This window comes from Chelonia mydas, chromosome 18 (genome assembly GCF_015237465.2).
Source record: "Chelonia mydas isolate rCheMyd1 chromosome 18, rCheMyd1.pri.v2, whole genome shotgun sequence".
Lineage (NCBI taxonomy): Eukaryota > Metazoa > Chordata > Testudines > Cheloniidae > Chelonia > Chelonia mydas.
The window spans coordinates 16,512,738-16,528,294 of NC_051258.2; the positions used below are offsets into that span (position 1 = coordinate 16,512,738).

General features: G+C 40.3%; 1 protein-coding gene across 2 annotated transcripts in view; it reads right to left on the reverse strand.

Moving 5' to 3' along the window:
* Positions 1–15,557, reverse strand: part of SSU72 (SSU72 homolog, RNA polymerase II CTD phosphatase) — a 62,402-nt gene that overhangs the window by 31,586 nt on the left and 15,259 nt on the right. For both annotated transcript variants that reach the window (XM_043531620.1, XM_037880995.2), the window contains one exon: positions 14,759–14,902. In XM_043531620.1, coding sequence (XP_043387555.1) covers positions 14,759–14,902 — 144 coding nt within the window. The remainder of the gene's footprint in view (positions 1–14,758; positions 14,903–15,557) is intronic.

A 15,557-nucleotide genomic window follows, 5' to 3' on the forward strand; every position in this document is an offset into this window, starting at 1 on the left:
GTTATGTCCATGTAATTCTGCTCTTAACTAAAGGTATCTCCCCCACTATGTCCATTCACCCTCAGATCATGCTGCTTTCTCCAAGATACCCTGGAAAAGCAGCTGTATATTCATCTTTAAGATCATTAAATGTAAGGGAAAAAATCCAAAGTTTAAAAACACAGTAGAAAATTCAAAAGACTTCACTTGAATAGATATAGCCAAAGCACCCCAGGTTATCTGCAACTTTTTTACTGTAAAATATTTAGCTGCAGCGGTATTTACATGTTAATTTTAAAGGCTTCAGCTATTTTTGCTTCTAAAAGAAAATGTGCATTTTCTTCAGGGCATTTGAAATCAGACATAAGAATAACTGCAAATAACCAAGAAAATAAAATTCTTAGTGAACTAGACTCTACGGTTTTGTGAAGAATTACTCGGTTCTCAAGCTAAGCTCAGGCTCAATTATTGTAAATTGCAGGCAATCTTTATGCCAGCAGTATACAAGTAGTATTAAATAGATTCAGACAGACAGACTATTTTTAAGTAACATTAAGTGTGTTACTGACAAGTGGAAGAAAATGTAAAAGGCTAACATTCTTAACACATACTGTCAGGCTTTTCTCATCCCCCATCACAGCAGGAGTGCAAGATGGTGTAGTAGGCTTAACGTTGAATCACTCGGCTCTCTATTCATTGTGCTATTCCTTATTTCAATAATTGTTATTGTCTGAAGTTCTATGTTAGCCCAATTCTGCATTCATAACACCCAGCAGGAGCCTCTGGGTGCACAAGAAATACAGGAGATGCCCTTTTAGCAACGCTTTCTTTCCCACAAGGGCATTACAAGATTTTTAAAAGCTTTCAAGTCCAATAACCATGCACTAGAGATCAGGTCTGAGACTCAGATATATTTATAGCTTATGCCTCCCTGGAGTTGTTACTATTTATTGGTTTAATATAGTTTGCCTTTATGTGCCATTCAAAGCACGTTATGTATCCAATAAACATCCTGTTAATGGAGATTTTTTGATTTATTACAAAACTCCCTTTACATTTGTGACATAAGCTTGACAAATCAGTTGAGTGGCTACAGTTTATCAAGCCAATCCAACTGCTACATCTGCATATAGAAGATCCACCAGAACTATCCATGCTGTCCTTCAGGGCAGGTATCTCTTTTCTATGCTTGTACAGCACCCAACACAACAGGACTCCAGCACAGTACCAGAATCAATATTTATTAACAAGGCTCTGAAAGACCAGTGATCTTAACTCAATGCAAGGGCTAGCAAGTCCAACAGAAGTGTTTACATTATGAGTCTAAGCTCTGTTCAACTACATAAAATGAAGGGTTCCCCACCCTAATCTGGTAAAGATTTTTCATATTAAAGCCCGTAGAATCTCCTGACTGTAGATGATGTACCAGATTCAGTGGCCAATATTATTTTGATTTTGAAGGCTTCTTGTTCAGCAGAGCTCGTCCCCGCTCCCCAAATCCCCCAAAGACTGTTCCCTTTTTAATTTTATCCTATTGGGTACATTGTACTGTGTATTTTCTTCTCTAAGATTTAATTTCAATGACAGCAAACCTGAGTATGTGTCAGGTAAGGCAAGTCCCTCCCCTCATCTCCAGCACTAAAATAAAAATCTCTCTAAAACAACCCATAGACCCTGTTACCTGACTTACATATGTCTATAGCACTTCTCATCCAAACAGATTGCAAAGCATCATACAGGCTTTTAGTAAGTGATTGCAAAGGCGACAGATCAGGTCACCTACCACTGAATGGCAGCCGACCATGCGGTTTAGCGAGGCTGTTAAAGAACAGCACACTGCAACACTACTCAGTTGTTCCAGGCAAGTGAAAAACTCTATGTCATTCCTCATATTTTAATTTCTGAGGATTGTTTCTTAGAAGTCATCTCTTTGACCACTCAGAACCTTTTCATTTCTTTATCCTTCCCACCCGTAGACCACCAAAAAAGGATCTACCAATCCGTTTGAGAATCACTCCAATATCTAACTGATGCTCAAGAGAATTTACATAGGCAAAGTTCGCCAGACTGGAATTGGAGCAGAACATGTGGCTAAAACACCACTATCTTTGGAGAAAAACCTATGGGACCTTTACTGAATACAAGGTATCAGGACAGTGGCACCTTCAAAGGCCATATACGTTCTTCAGTGCATGACAATCAGGTCCATTAAGTTGGGATGTGCAGCATAATAGAAGACCCAGTGGTATCTTGCAGAGCTACTTAGTGCAGGATTCTGATCGTACACTCAACTAGGTGGTAACTCAGCCTCACTAAATCAAATCTTGTGTTCACACATTAAAAATTCATGCTTGTTAGCAGGGCCAGTGCTCCCTATGATGCAGATTTCTATGGCACAGCAATACTGAATTCTGCAGAACACTAGAATTTCTGTGGCAATTAAATTCATTAAAACCGTTTTGAATTTAAGGGAAAAAAGTGACCATTAGTACACCATTCCTTGTGTTGTTTTAAAATTAAGATCTGTTGAGTTTAATAAAAAGGTTTTGGGTTTTGTTTGATTTTATTCTGGCACAGCTTCCAAATTCCCAGTTTTCAATGAGCTGCAGAATTCTGCAGTGACAATGCATAACTACACTGCAGAAGTTGTCCAGAGGAAACAAGGTAATTTGAATAGCTACAGCTGGGACTTATGAAACCCAGGACTGCGACAGAGGCAGCTAGGGGGGAAATTTTCAAAGGAACAAAAGGCAATCAGGCACCCTACTCCAGGGTTGCAAACTCTTGCCATTTTATCATGCGTCTCGCAATATCTGGCACTTTTCTTAAAGCTCCAGGAGCCATGTTATTACACGAGAATCTCAGCTTTCACTTACAAAAAGGGTTCTAGCCATCATGGTTTCAGAGAAAAGCTTGAAGACATGAACCCTAGTGACTCAGGAAGCAAATAAAAAGAACCCTAAGATTTATTATTTTAAATCTCATGTTTTGAAGGGTTGGACTCTGATTTTTCTATGCTTCGGATTGGTAATACTGCAACTCCCACTGACTTTCAGTTGTAGCTGGGTGACTAACTTCTGCTTGTGCCTTTGAAAATCTCCCCCTTCAGGTTTTTGGCACCAGAGTAGACTATGTCTCCTCTTATCCTTCCCCACCCCTTTAGTGAGAGGCCACAAAGATCCAAAAATCAAGGTCGATGAGGGGAAGAAGGATGGACTTCAACTACTAGTTCCCAGCCTCAACGATCATTGAGCGCAAGTAGGCACCTCAGTGTACTTCTCCCCCAGTATCTATCAGTGAATCCAACAACAGGGGACAAGCACATTAAACTGGAAGTTTCAAGCTAAAATCATCAGCAGCAAAATTTATGTTGACATTTCAGCTGGTTTCACAGTTAATACCTTACTGAAGTGAATGGAGCAGACGTAACCAACACAAGGGTAAAACCATCAGAAGCTGCTGAAGCCATGCCTATATGAGGGCTCTCACCAGTGCAACTGAAAGGATAGAAGCACTAGTGGGAAGTTTCCTAAAACTTCATAGTGTGGACGCTGCCTTCGATTGCAGAGAAAGAGGTGAATGCTGTAGTCCTGTAAAACATGGAACCCTGGTTACCGCAAATAGGTAACAGTGGATTCAGAAGTCTCAAAATCCTGGTCTAACACACAGAACTGGCCTCAGTTGTCTGACCCCAATCTGAACAGCTGAAGATGGTGTTTACTGGCACTAGAAGTGGCAACGTCAAGCCTAGTGTGAGCGTGGCTGCCAATTTTGGGTACCAGGAAAGAAGAAAGTACATGGGAGGGAGGTTAGGAAAGGGAGAAGATAAATGATCCAAGACTCCAAAACCTTTTCCCTTTAGAAAAGGTATTTTCAGAAAAGGTATTTCCATGTAGATAAGTATGCAAATATACAGAGGGATTAGAATATCAGCTTCCTGATCAGGAAAAGGACACTGACTGCACACGACTGACAGACGTGAAAGGAACAACTAAATTTAACAAAACGGTAGTAAGCAACTTTGGTCAATTGTCACAAATCAATTGCCATGATGGAAATTTCTCTAAACTTTATTCCAGCTCCTTAAAGGATTGCTTCTTGGAAGAACTAGTTTATAGAGCACACAAGATGGGAGGCTATACTTGAATAGGAATTGATTCAACAAGCAGCTCTAGAGAGGCTATTAAGTAACAGTGACCACAATACAATTAAGGTCAACATCCTCAGAGGAGGAATTGTCCCAAAAACTAGTATTGTAACACTTAACTCTAGAAAGAGGTACAAAAAAAGAAGAGGATGAAGCTCTGATCCTAGTCAAAACTCAGCATGGAGCTGCTGAAAGCATATCAAACTCCCAGAAGGCATTTATACCTCTAAGCAAAAGAGGAAGCTGGGAGAAGGTTGCACAATATGGTTAAAGGGCCAGATTCAAGAGGTTATTTGAGCTGCACAAGTCTCCCTCAGAAAATGGCACTAACTGTAGTGAAGCCAACAAAAAGGAACAAAAATCTAAGAACTACGGAGGACTCTGAAGAGCAAATAGCTGAAAGACAGGAAAACAAAATAAATTCCTTAAATAAGACAAAAGTTGGAAGCCTGCAAGAGGTTTGTCTGCTGGGCTACCAGGGAGAAAGAGGACCAATTAAGGAGAACTGGAATATTGTAGAGAAACTATCCATAAAAGTTCTGAAGAATGAAATAGCTGGGCTGGAACAAAAATAGGAACTCCGTTAAATCAGCTACTAACTAAACAGAAGGGTAGCAAACATACATATTTTTAGAAAGGTGGCAGGTGTGGGTCCTGGGAAATAGACCAGTAAGCTTTACTTCAGTACCAGCCTCATCCAGTATGGCAATTCCTTTGTTTTTATGTCTTCTGAGCTAAAGATGTGATCCTGGTTCTTGTTAACATCATCTGAGTTTTCCGAGCAGATTAAGACTAATCAGAGAATGGCTTGAAAATTGAATGGGGAGGGATGTTGGACTACATTGTTTCAAGATGGACCTCCAGCTCTCATTTTTGTCTAGACCACATTCCCTATGATAAAGGGTTGCTCTGCAACATCTCAAGCTTAGGGCAACTCCTTCTGAGATTAAACAGTCCTTCTTACCACAACAGAGAAAGGCTGCCTGGCATACAGATTACACTCTTCCAATCCCTAAAGCAGTGGCTCTGGTGGGGGGGGAGGGGGATGCGGCGCAGCGGGAGAAACCAAAGAACTATGCCATAAAAGGATCAGAGCAAGTATCCAAGGAACTAGATTTATCAAAGGACATTTCCCACAGAAGTTGAACTGTTGAAACTTCCAGATAGGAAATCCGGACGTTCTGCAAGAAAAAAAAGCCTGCTCGGAGCAATTGCTGGCTCCAGGACTTTAAAGCCAAAGCAATCTGCTCATCTCCTTTCTCAGAAGAGGAGAATGTCTCCTTACTTCATCACAGTGATCATTCCTACAGATGAGGATTAGCAAGAAAAACGTTCTCTGGAGTTATACAGACTTCTTTCTGCACATGCTCTCTGAAAGGGCTGAGTAAGAGAAGAGCTTTCAGTGATGCCTTTTCTCTTGAGGAAGAGCTAGTCAACCACACCCCACAGAGTCTATGCCAGGGTGGCTGGGTTGGGAAGCTTTAGGAAGCCGCCTCCTCAGTATTTGCCTCTGGAACAATCATGGGAGAGAGGAGCAGTGGGAGAACCCTGAGAGCAATGACTCAGACACCTTCCCAAGCCAAACTGAAGAATTTAGGGAGACAAATAGTGACGGCTCCCAGGACAGACAGTTCTCAATGTAGGTCAGATCTGCTGCAACAACACATAGCTGTACACCTCCTAAGCCTACCACCATGCTCAAGAAAAGAGATTAAGTCCACCTCTGCTCATCTGGATCCTGTGGAGACTATGTGCATTAGAGCTGGGTAAATGTTTAGAAAAAATTTCCTCCTCCTACCACCAATAAATAAATATTGTAGATTTTGGTCAATTGGAACATTGAGTTCACCTAAATATTTCAGTCAAAACAATTGAAAAAAATCAAAACATTTCATTTGGACATTTTTTAAATAAAGGGTTTTGATTCTACACAACTTTTTGTTTTGAAGTTTGTTTCAATTTCATTTGAAAAAAACATTTTAAAAGATCTCAAAATTCAAACAAGTATTTTGTTCAACCTTAAGCAAAATATTCAACTTTTGGTTCGCTGAACAATTTTCATTAAGACAACTCGAAATTATTTTCCCCCATAATTTTTTGGTTATTCAAGCAGCTCTAATGTTCCATGCTGACACATGCTTCACATTTCTCGCCCCAAACTCTGGGATGATCAGAATGGTCCCTCAACTGAGGCACGTAGACCTGCTCCAACAGTTAGTACTTCACCCTATTCTCACTGAGCTTTATCATGTTGCATCTCACCAGTGAAGAGGAATACGTCTTCTTGGGAAGGTGGAAGAAAGGGGAGTAAACCGGGGGTAAGGGTCTGCTATGGGGGAAACCACGAGGCCATATTTGCCAGCAAGTTGGTCTGTCCACATGACATAAGCAACAGCTGCCATTTGTTCAGATTTGTTTGGTTTTTGCAGGGAGGGAGTAACTATAAACAGAAACAAAGATTAGTAAGAACCAGGGGGACTAACTGAACCAGAATTTTTACTTGGAGCAGAACCAAACCTGAACCAGAATATTGTCCTACCTACTGAACCTGAAAAAAAAATTTCAGTTTCAGGTAAAAATAAAGGTTCCGCATTTTTTAAGATCAATATTTTAAAAGACTATTGTAATTGTGTTTTCTTTATAAAATAAGATAGGCATGTGAATGCTACCAGAAAGGCCTGTTCCGGTATAATGAGAATAGAAAGTGGCCAGGCCACAAGAGTAAGACAGGCGAAAGGAAGCTTAGGAGCTACCTACATACCATGCGAGTTAACAGAGACAGACAAACCATGCCCGAGACTCTCCACTGGGGAAAGATGAGGTAGAATACTCCCTGGTCCCAGAAGTTAACAATAACTCATCAAGCCCAAGGAAAACAGTAATGGCCCCTCAACCCTTCTCCCCCTTAGACAGGCCCTCCCACCTATACCCAACCCCTAAGGCAGCTCCTGCCTCCAGTTGCCCCAAACTCAAATGTATCCTTTAACTGTATAGGTCCAATATGAGATCGAATAACAGATGTTATTTTAGTTTGCTCAAATTGTTCATAAGAAATAATCATGTTTATTTGACAACAGAAAATACTAGGAAAACTCACGAAGTTGAAAAATAAACAGTAAAAAAAACCCAAGAGTTTCAATTTTAAGTTAACTTCTATTAAGGCCTAAACTTGATTTGAACTGGTTACTGGGCCATTTATTTTTTTTGATGGCTTGAACCCAAACTGAACCCTAACATGCTTAAAGCAACTGAACCAAACCAAAATAAATACTAGTTCAACTTCCTAGTAAGAGCAAAACAAAGTTTTACAATGGTGATCCCGTTAAATGGGTCTAGATTTTAGGGAGCAGAGCTTAATTCCCCTCTCCTGGATTTTCACCATTTTCTCTTCTCCAGAGAAGAATCTGTATGTTTCAAACTTGTACATACTTGGCTTCAAGCATCCTTCTTGATTACTAAGACTAGGGAAGTTACTCTCTGCATTAAACAGAACTTCTGGCCTTCTCTATATACCTTCTCTTTCCTGTCAGTCCCAAGGGTTGAAGACCCAGAGCTGGAGTGCAGCTTACAGCCAAGGAGCAGGGACGCCAAATGCACAGGCTGGCCAGCAGGGCAACAGTGCAACAGCCCAAGCTCAAGGAGTGGAGCTAGGCTGCTTAGAGACCATAACAGAAACCCCATCTTTGGAACTAAATCAACAAATGTTTTCACCTACGACCCATAGATGTGTGGGTGGGTGGAATGGGAATGAAGGCATTTCATGACATAGTAAATTAACACTGCCACAGAATTTAGGAGTTACCGCTGCAGAATTTGGTCCCATGGTGCTTTGGAACCCAGAGGGCTGTGCACAGAGACTAACCTGATGAGCCAGTTGGTGTCTGGCTTTTGGAAACTTAGTCCTTGATTTCTCCCATGTGTGGGTCTGTTTTTCTGCAGTGTCACTGTCTCTTTTTAAAAGGCATTATTCAGCTAATCATTATGTACTTCGAAATAAACCTACTCCCTTGTTTACACAGCTATAAAAAGTGGCAAAAGTAATCACTCCAACCACTCCGGAAGATGGCCACGCCTCATGAGCAACAGAGATGAAGGAGACTTGTACATAAGCACACTTCCGGGAGTTGTGGATTGCGAATTACCCCAGCTAGAGGGATGCAGTAATCCCTAGGATATTACTGGAGGGGAGAGAAAGGAATGAGCCTCTAACAAAAATGTTAACCCATTATCCCCACTGAGATGTGTTTTTCTCTCCTCTAGTAACATCAATGGGTCTTAAACTACACCACACCTTGGAGATGGCAGTTAGTCTCCTCAATGATCTCCAGAGTGACCCCTATTCAGGATTTCCTGCTGTCAACCAACCAGGGATGAGTCAGCTACTCACCACTCCACTGGAACATCAGAGGCACTTTGCATGCAGCTCCTCATGCTGCCATATCAACTTTGGGGATGTGTCCTGGTTATAATCAGCAGTGACCAGCCACAGGTATCGCTGCCCAGTGAAAGCCCCTACAGTAGACAAAGTAGCTATTTGCACTGGCAGAACTTGTCCCTGCTGGAAAGCATGGTTAGCACCACAGGTGCCAACAGCAGCTGTGCTGATCTAGGGGTTGCACCAGTACAGCGACCGTGATGGCTAAGAACAGGGCAAATGCAAGGCCTTAGGCAGCTCCATATTTCTGATGGCAAAAAGGGCACTATTCTGCAACATGGAGCATTTTGCCAGTGTTTTGCCAAGACATCAACTTTAATCAAAAGCTATTTTCAAAAACATTTGGTTTTAGCAAGCTTCCCTGCGACTGTAATATCCTTTTAAAGATTTGGGAGAAGAGCTTCACAATAGGGATGTTAATCTTTTCTAATTGGCAACCTTTTATTTTTTGTATTTAACGTAGCTGAAAATAGTTTGATAATAAATTTACATTCCATCTTTTATCTAGATGGATCCCAAAGCAATTTACAAAATTAATACGTAACAATTTCACCCACCAGCTCTGAGGTAGAAGGCAACTGTTTAACTCCACCTAGCAACAGTAGTTTAGGAAAGGAAGAGGTGCTACATCAGCAGTTCTCAAACTGGGGGTTGCAACTCCTCAGGGGGTCGCAAGTACATGCACAAAACAGAGACCAACTGCTAGAATATATGGAATTTAAATCTAGTGTTTTAGAAAATTACACAGACCTTTCTGTCGCAATGTAGTGTATTTACTTCAAAAAGTATTGTAAACATATAATGCATCTATCATTGTTCCTAAATAAAATATATATTTGTATTATCACCACCTTAAGAAAACTGGACTCTGGGGATTGTAGTATCGTGCATGCATGTTCGTTGTCTTGAGACTAAAAAAGGTGAGACCGAGACAACATTAGAGGTCTTGATTGTTCAGCAGCTGAAGAGCTATAGCCATCTCAAAATTTGCCTTAGCACCGCCCTGCCCCCCAAAGCCACCCCTCTGAGCGGAAAGGTCAAACGTTATGCAGAAGTAAGGTGGCATGATATGGCATTGTCACCCTTACTTTTCCAGTTCTGCACTGCTGCTAGCAGCCGCACTGCCTTCAGAGCTGGACGTCTGGTCAGCAGCCACCACTCTCCCGCCGCCCAGCTCTGGGACAGCACGTGACAACAGCAGCAGCGCCGAAGTAAAAGTAATGGGGTGCTAAGTCTGCTGGGAAAAGTGATATTGACAAAGTTTTTTTTTTTTTTGCTTCCTCCCAGTATTAAACAGTAAATATTAAAAAAAAAAAAATTCTGCTTATAATTAGAAAAAAAATATGTTTTAGTCAATTTAAAAGTGGTGAGAAAAGGTAAATTCATTTTAAACAAGGTTACAAACTTAGCATTTAAAAGTGTTAAATATAAAAAATTGTTTTTAATTTATAAGGGGGGGGAGGGTGTTGCTGTCTGAAAGGGGTTGCCAATATAAAGTTTGAGAACCTATATCCATGAGAAACTTCAAGGAGAATTTAGGTAGGCAGAATATAGTTTAAAAAGTTGGATTTTGGCCAGGCTACAGACATTAACATTTCTCATGCGGGGGGCGGAGGGAGGAGGAGAGGAGGAAAAGAAAGAGCCAGAAGTGACTATAAGTTGTCAGGAGGACCTTGATTCTACTTTTCATCTAAAAGATAAATTTGAAAAATGTCCTACTGGGGATGCTAACACCATATGAGGCATTGGTTTTAATGAAAATGATTTTTTGTGGTTTAGATCCCAAAGCTTAATGAAATAGTAGATTTAAATTACAAATAAAACAGATAATTTTAACATGTATTTGCAGTTTTTATATTTGCACATGAATTTCTGCTAAGAATTTGGGATCTCGTTTGTTTTTAAATTAAACATTTCCATTCATTTTTTAATATGGACTCAGAGGAAAGAATGCCACCTATTGATCACCAATATTTGCCGCATCACTTGGGTTTTCTTTGGAAGGCTCCCAACTACGAGCTTGGTCCTATTAAAGCAAATGAGAAAACTCCCACTAAATTCCATCAGGAGCAGATCTCAAGGCCTGCAGAAGCATGACCCTACCTGAGGGATTTGACAAAAGGCAGTATGGCTGAAACTGATATGCTCAATAACTAAAGATCTGTTTCTAGTTAACTGCTGGTATCTGCAGGAGCAGATTCAAAACTGAGTCCACAAGTGGGTTTCCCTTCCCCACACAGATGGTTTCTTAGTAGTAAAAGGGTGAATATAAAAGTTTGGAGCTATATTTTAGTAACAGAATGGGCTACAGAACAAGTGTATTTGGCACACAGGTATTGGTACCAATATTTCGTCTCCTGTCATGGACTCTTTAATGGGTAAACTATTTTTCAGATTAAACATATGGACATAAAATTACTATTTTCTGTATGTCATCTTGTTTCACATTTATTCTACTTATCTGACTCCATATGCTAACCTTTAACAGGGTCTAGGGATAATTTTCAAAAGCATCTAAAATCCTATTTTCAAAGGTGACTTGGGCACTTCTGAAGCTAAGACGATGTCTATATGTACAGCGCTGCTGCGGTCTGGTGAAGACGCTCTATGCCAACACGAGAGCTCTCCTGTTGGCATAATAAAACGACCTCGACAAGTGGCAGAAGTTATGTCGGTGGGAGAAGCTCTCCCGTGGACATAGCTCTATGCACAGGAGCTCTTATGTCGGTGCAACTTGTATCACTCGGGGGAGAGTTTTTTCACACCCCCGAGTGACAAAGTATGTTCACGTATGATAGGTCTACACTACAGGCTTATGAAAACGGGACTTCGGCAACTAAGTGACTTCAATACTATTGAAAATGTTGCTACTCATCTCCCAGTAATGCTGAGGGAATTTAAACAGCTGAATCTCTCCTACATAGCAACAGCCGCCCTGATTACTTAGTCTTGACAACTATGTTTATTTCATTTTAAGTGTTTGACTTCATTTTAATTTTAAAACAATAATCTCCTAGTACTACATGTATATCCCTGCAGAGCCTAGCTTCGTTACTTCTGCATCCCCAACCCCTTCTGAACTAAAAGCATTCCTTTTTAACAAGCTACTCTTTTGAAAGTATTTCTCATTCTTCTACCTACAACACAGAGAAGTACCTACATTTGTAAATATGTCCTCATTTAGTGTGGAAGATTACTTATGGAAAGGTTTATAACCTACAGCTATAACACTTGAGAATTTGCACTAATATATATTTAAGTGCAATCCAGATGCTTTTTATTTTTGTATAAGTGTGGATTCTCTTGTTCTTCTTCCCTCCTCCCCACCACTGATAGAGAAAAGAGTTTTCACACACCTTGCCATTCTAAGCCGCTTTTTACCTCAGCTGACTGATGTCCACACCATCGTAGAACTTCAGGCCTGGTTGGGACGGCTGCTTTCCGAAGCAGTTATCAATTCGTTGACTGGCTAGCAGATGATGGGCTGGAGTAGTTTAGCCAAAACTACTTACTGAATATCAAGTGTCCACAGTGCACCTATCTCCCCACTGGCCTACAGAACTCAAGCACGAAGTCACTCCTAAACACAGGAGCACACTGTGCTGCATTGGACCTATATTCCCATACTGAGGTAATGAGATACACAAACTGGCCCTTGTCACTAAGAACAGCTGTTTCAGACAATGTGGAAAGGCTGAAGGTGGCAGTTCTCCCCACTTAACTGAAGATAGCAGGATTTGGGGAGCATAAGGACAAGCCAAGGAATTTGGACCCCCTCCTTCTCCCACATCCCCTTTGAGACACCAAAGGAAAAAGTAGTTCCCTCCCACCCTAAGACAAAGCACCTCTTTCCCCCCCACAAAGAGTAATCAGCTGCCCTAACTGAGTCCAACAATGCCATGGTCCCAAAGATAGCTGCTCCTTGGCTCACAGGCAGGAACAAGAGGGGTCTCTGGTTTTCACGAATTTAGGAAAGAACTTACCCACTCACCCAGAGTCTGGAAGCTGAGCTGCCTTTTGTACTGAAAAAGTATATCTGTTTCAAAGAACTTGAATTCGCAACATTTGAGGGCATAAAATATACAGACATAACTCCTTCCCCACCCCAAACTGGGCTTTTGCTTAAACGGGAAAATCAAAATAGAAAGGAGTGCTCAATGTCACTCTGCATAAGTATCTGTGGCTCAGAGCATAGCCACTCCGCCTCTAATGTGGAGCAGAGCTCAAAAGGCAACTCCAGAGAAGATACTGGATAGAGGACCAGATGTGTTTTAATTTTGTTGTATCTTAAAACAGTGCTATGTTCCCAATACAACAGAATAGGCAAAGTGGTAGTCACTGCAAATTCTTAAGTGCTTGAGAATGAAGACTGCACAATTCAAACAGTCCTCTATTTGAAGGGGGGAAAAAGTGTTTGCATTGAGATGTGCACCATCTCAACTAGAGGATGGATTGGCTGGGAAATATCCTTTTTCTTCACCAAAGATGTGATCATACAAAATTAAGTTATGTACCGATTCAATGGATGCCCTACATTTCAAGTTTAAAAGATACTGCTACTCAGCCTTTTCATCAGAAATTGGGTTCCCTAACGTCCTTGCATAATATGGATATCCGTTTTGGGGAAAACCATGTGGAAGGAAATTTCCAACATAGTATCAAATTTAATTGTACTGTACAGCTTTATGGAGCTGCTCGTCTTAGCTGAGTACATTCAGAAAACTCAACACGAAAGAAACCACCACTACTGGGGTCTTATGGAGCTCAAATTTAATGTTTTCTAGTCAGCAAATACACAACTAAAAACCTGCTGACTCAAATCAAGCCACAGTGAAACCTGCACTAAGGACCTCCTCCATGTCTTAACACAATTTTAAAAGTCTACTCAAGTCTTGCAGTACACAATTTTGTTGAACCAATAGTTGAAAGCCCATCTCTTCTACTGGGCTCCTGAACTTGTTGATTCCTTGGGTGGCCACTTAAAATAGGTTTCACTGTATTCCCCATTTTCTAATCTTCATCTAGTGCCTGTTTGCCTGTTCTCAGCCTTTTAAAAAAAATTGAAAAATTTCAGCCATACAAAAATAAACTGTTTAGTTATATAATAGTGAAGCTTCAAAAGATATTAAAAATAAATATTTAAACGATAACATTTTAGCTGCCATTTCCAGATAGCTATAGAAGATAGATATCAAATCTAACATTAGCAAGATTTTACTAATTTGATCCAGAATTACTTTTATGCAGCTCCCCAGAAGCTAAAAATCTATGTCACGCAACAATAAAGGATGGGACAGACTGCCATATTATACCTTGTTATCCAGACTCGCTTCAGAGGCATCACATTTTGTAACAAGGGCCTCATAATCTACCATTAGAAATTAATAAGCAAAACCTACATAAATTTAGTTTTCCCTTTCACACCAGATTACATTTTTAATATTAAAAATCAGATCCTGCGTAAAGAGAACAAGACCCCAAACAAGTGCCCTGATCTTGCAAACTAAAGATGTGTTTGGGGTTTTTTTTGTTTTAAATATAAAGTATAGATGTCCTAAAATACTGTGTGCTCATGGCTGATGTGAAGAAAGGTAGTGTGCCTGACCCTTGTCACCTCTGGTCTTTGGGAATAAACTTCACATTTAATTGGGCTTTCTGTGCCCATTCTTGGAAATATACTTAAGGAATATGTTTTTGATGTAAGGCCAAAACCAGAAATTAACAATTAGCTTCTTGATGAGAAGAGAAAATATTTGATGGATTATGTTCTCTCCCCTTAGGCCACTAGTCTACTCTAAACCTTACCTGTTTGCTTGACTGAGCTACATATGATTTTCATTCTTTTGGTGGCAGCTCTTGGCATGCCCATTGCCAGGAATGGGCTCTGCACTGGGAAAACATAGCCCGCAGTGCAGTGCAGTTCATGGATGAAGGTGTAAAATATTCATAGTTCTGTTCAAGAACTAAGTATGTTAATTTACTATACAAGAGGATTTTGAATGCATGCATTATAACTCAATAGCAAGTTACAAGGGGAGTGTTAGAGATCCTAATAGAATGTGAAACACCTGCCTAGAACCTTAAAACAAAGCTCTTGCCAGTCAAGCAGCTGTGTATTCCTTATGCAAAATAATGAATTACACCTTTCAAAGATGAACCATATAGGGTTTTTTAAAAAGGTCATTCCACGGGGATACAGTTCTTTGTCTTTCCTAAGCAGATCATTGTACATCTGATCATATGTTGTTTTGAAATCATAAACATTCGGCTTGTCTGGTGCTGGTCCTGGCAGTTTCACATGAGTCCCTGTTCCAAAGGATCGAACACTGAATCCTCGTTTGCTGAAAGACACAAAAAGGGATTTATAATTAGATTGGAAAGATTTAAAACCTACATGTCTAGGTGCTGAACAGCAATGCACTGGACTTGGAAAAAAAAATAAGATTCTTAGAGACCTATCAACTCTGAATCCAACCTTCTAAACATATTTAAGATAAAAAATTATACATTTGCAATTTAAGGTAAGTCTTGGTGCACAATACATATCCTACACTTCATTTAAACAACTTTAGTTATGTTGCAAAAAAGTGGCAGCCAGAAAGTGTGAAGTTGCGGGTAGTCTTTGTCTGATATCACAACAAAAACTGGATTGTATTCTTTTTCAAACTCACAAGCTTTTCCATTGTGTTCTAATGGAGCTGAAATTATGTGGGTTTTGTTTAACCCTGTTTCTCTAATATCCTCATGCCAAGAGTTGTCTGTTCAACCACAGAGTGGAAAGTGTGCAGGAAGAACTCAAAACTGTTACATAATCAAAGGTTGTACTTCCTGCTGTCTCCCAAATTTTGCATCTGTACGGGTGCAACCCTAATATGCAGCATAAGCACAATGAGAGACTGAAAACAGAAGGGGGAAGCTTTATTGATGAGCACAGAAACTATGAAAAAAAGAGACATGGTTAATAAGACAAACCTTTATTTTCAAAACATTCCACAC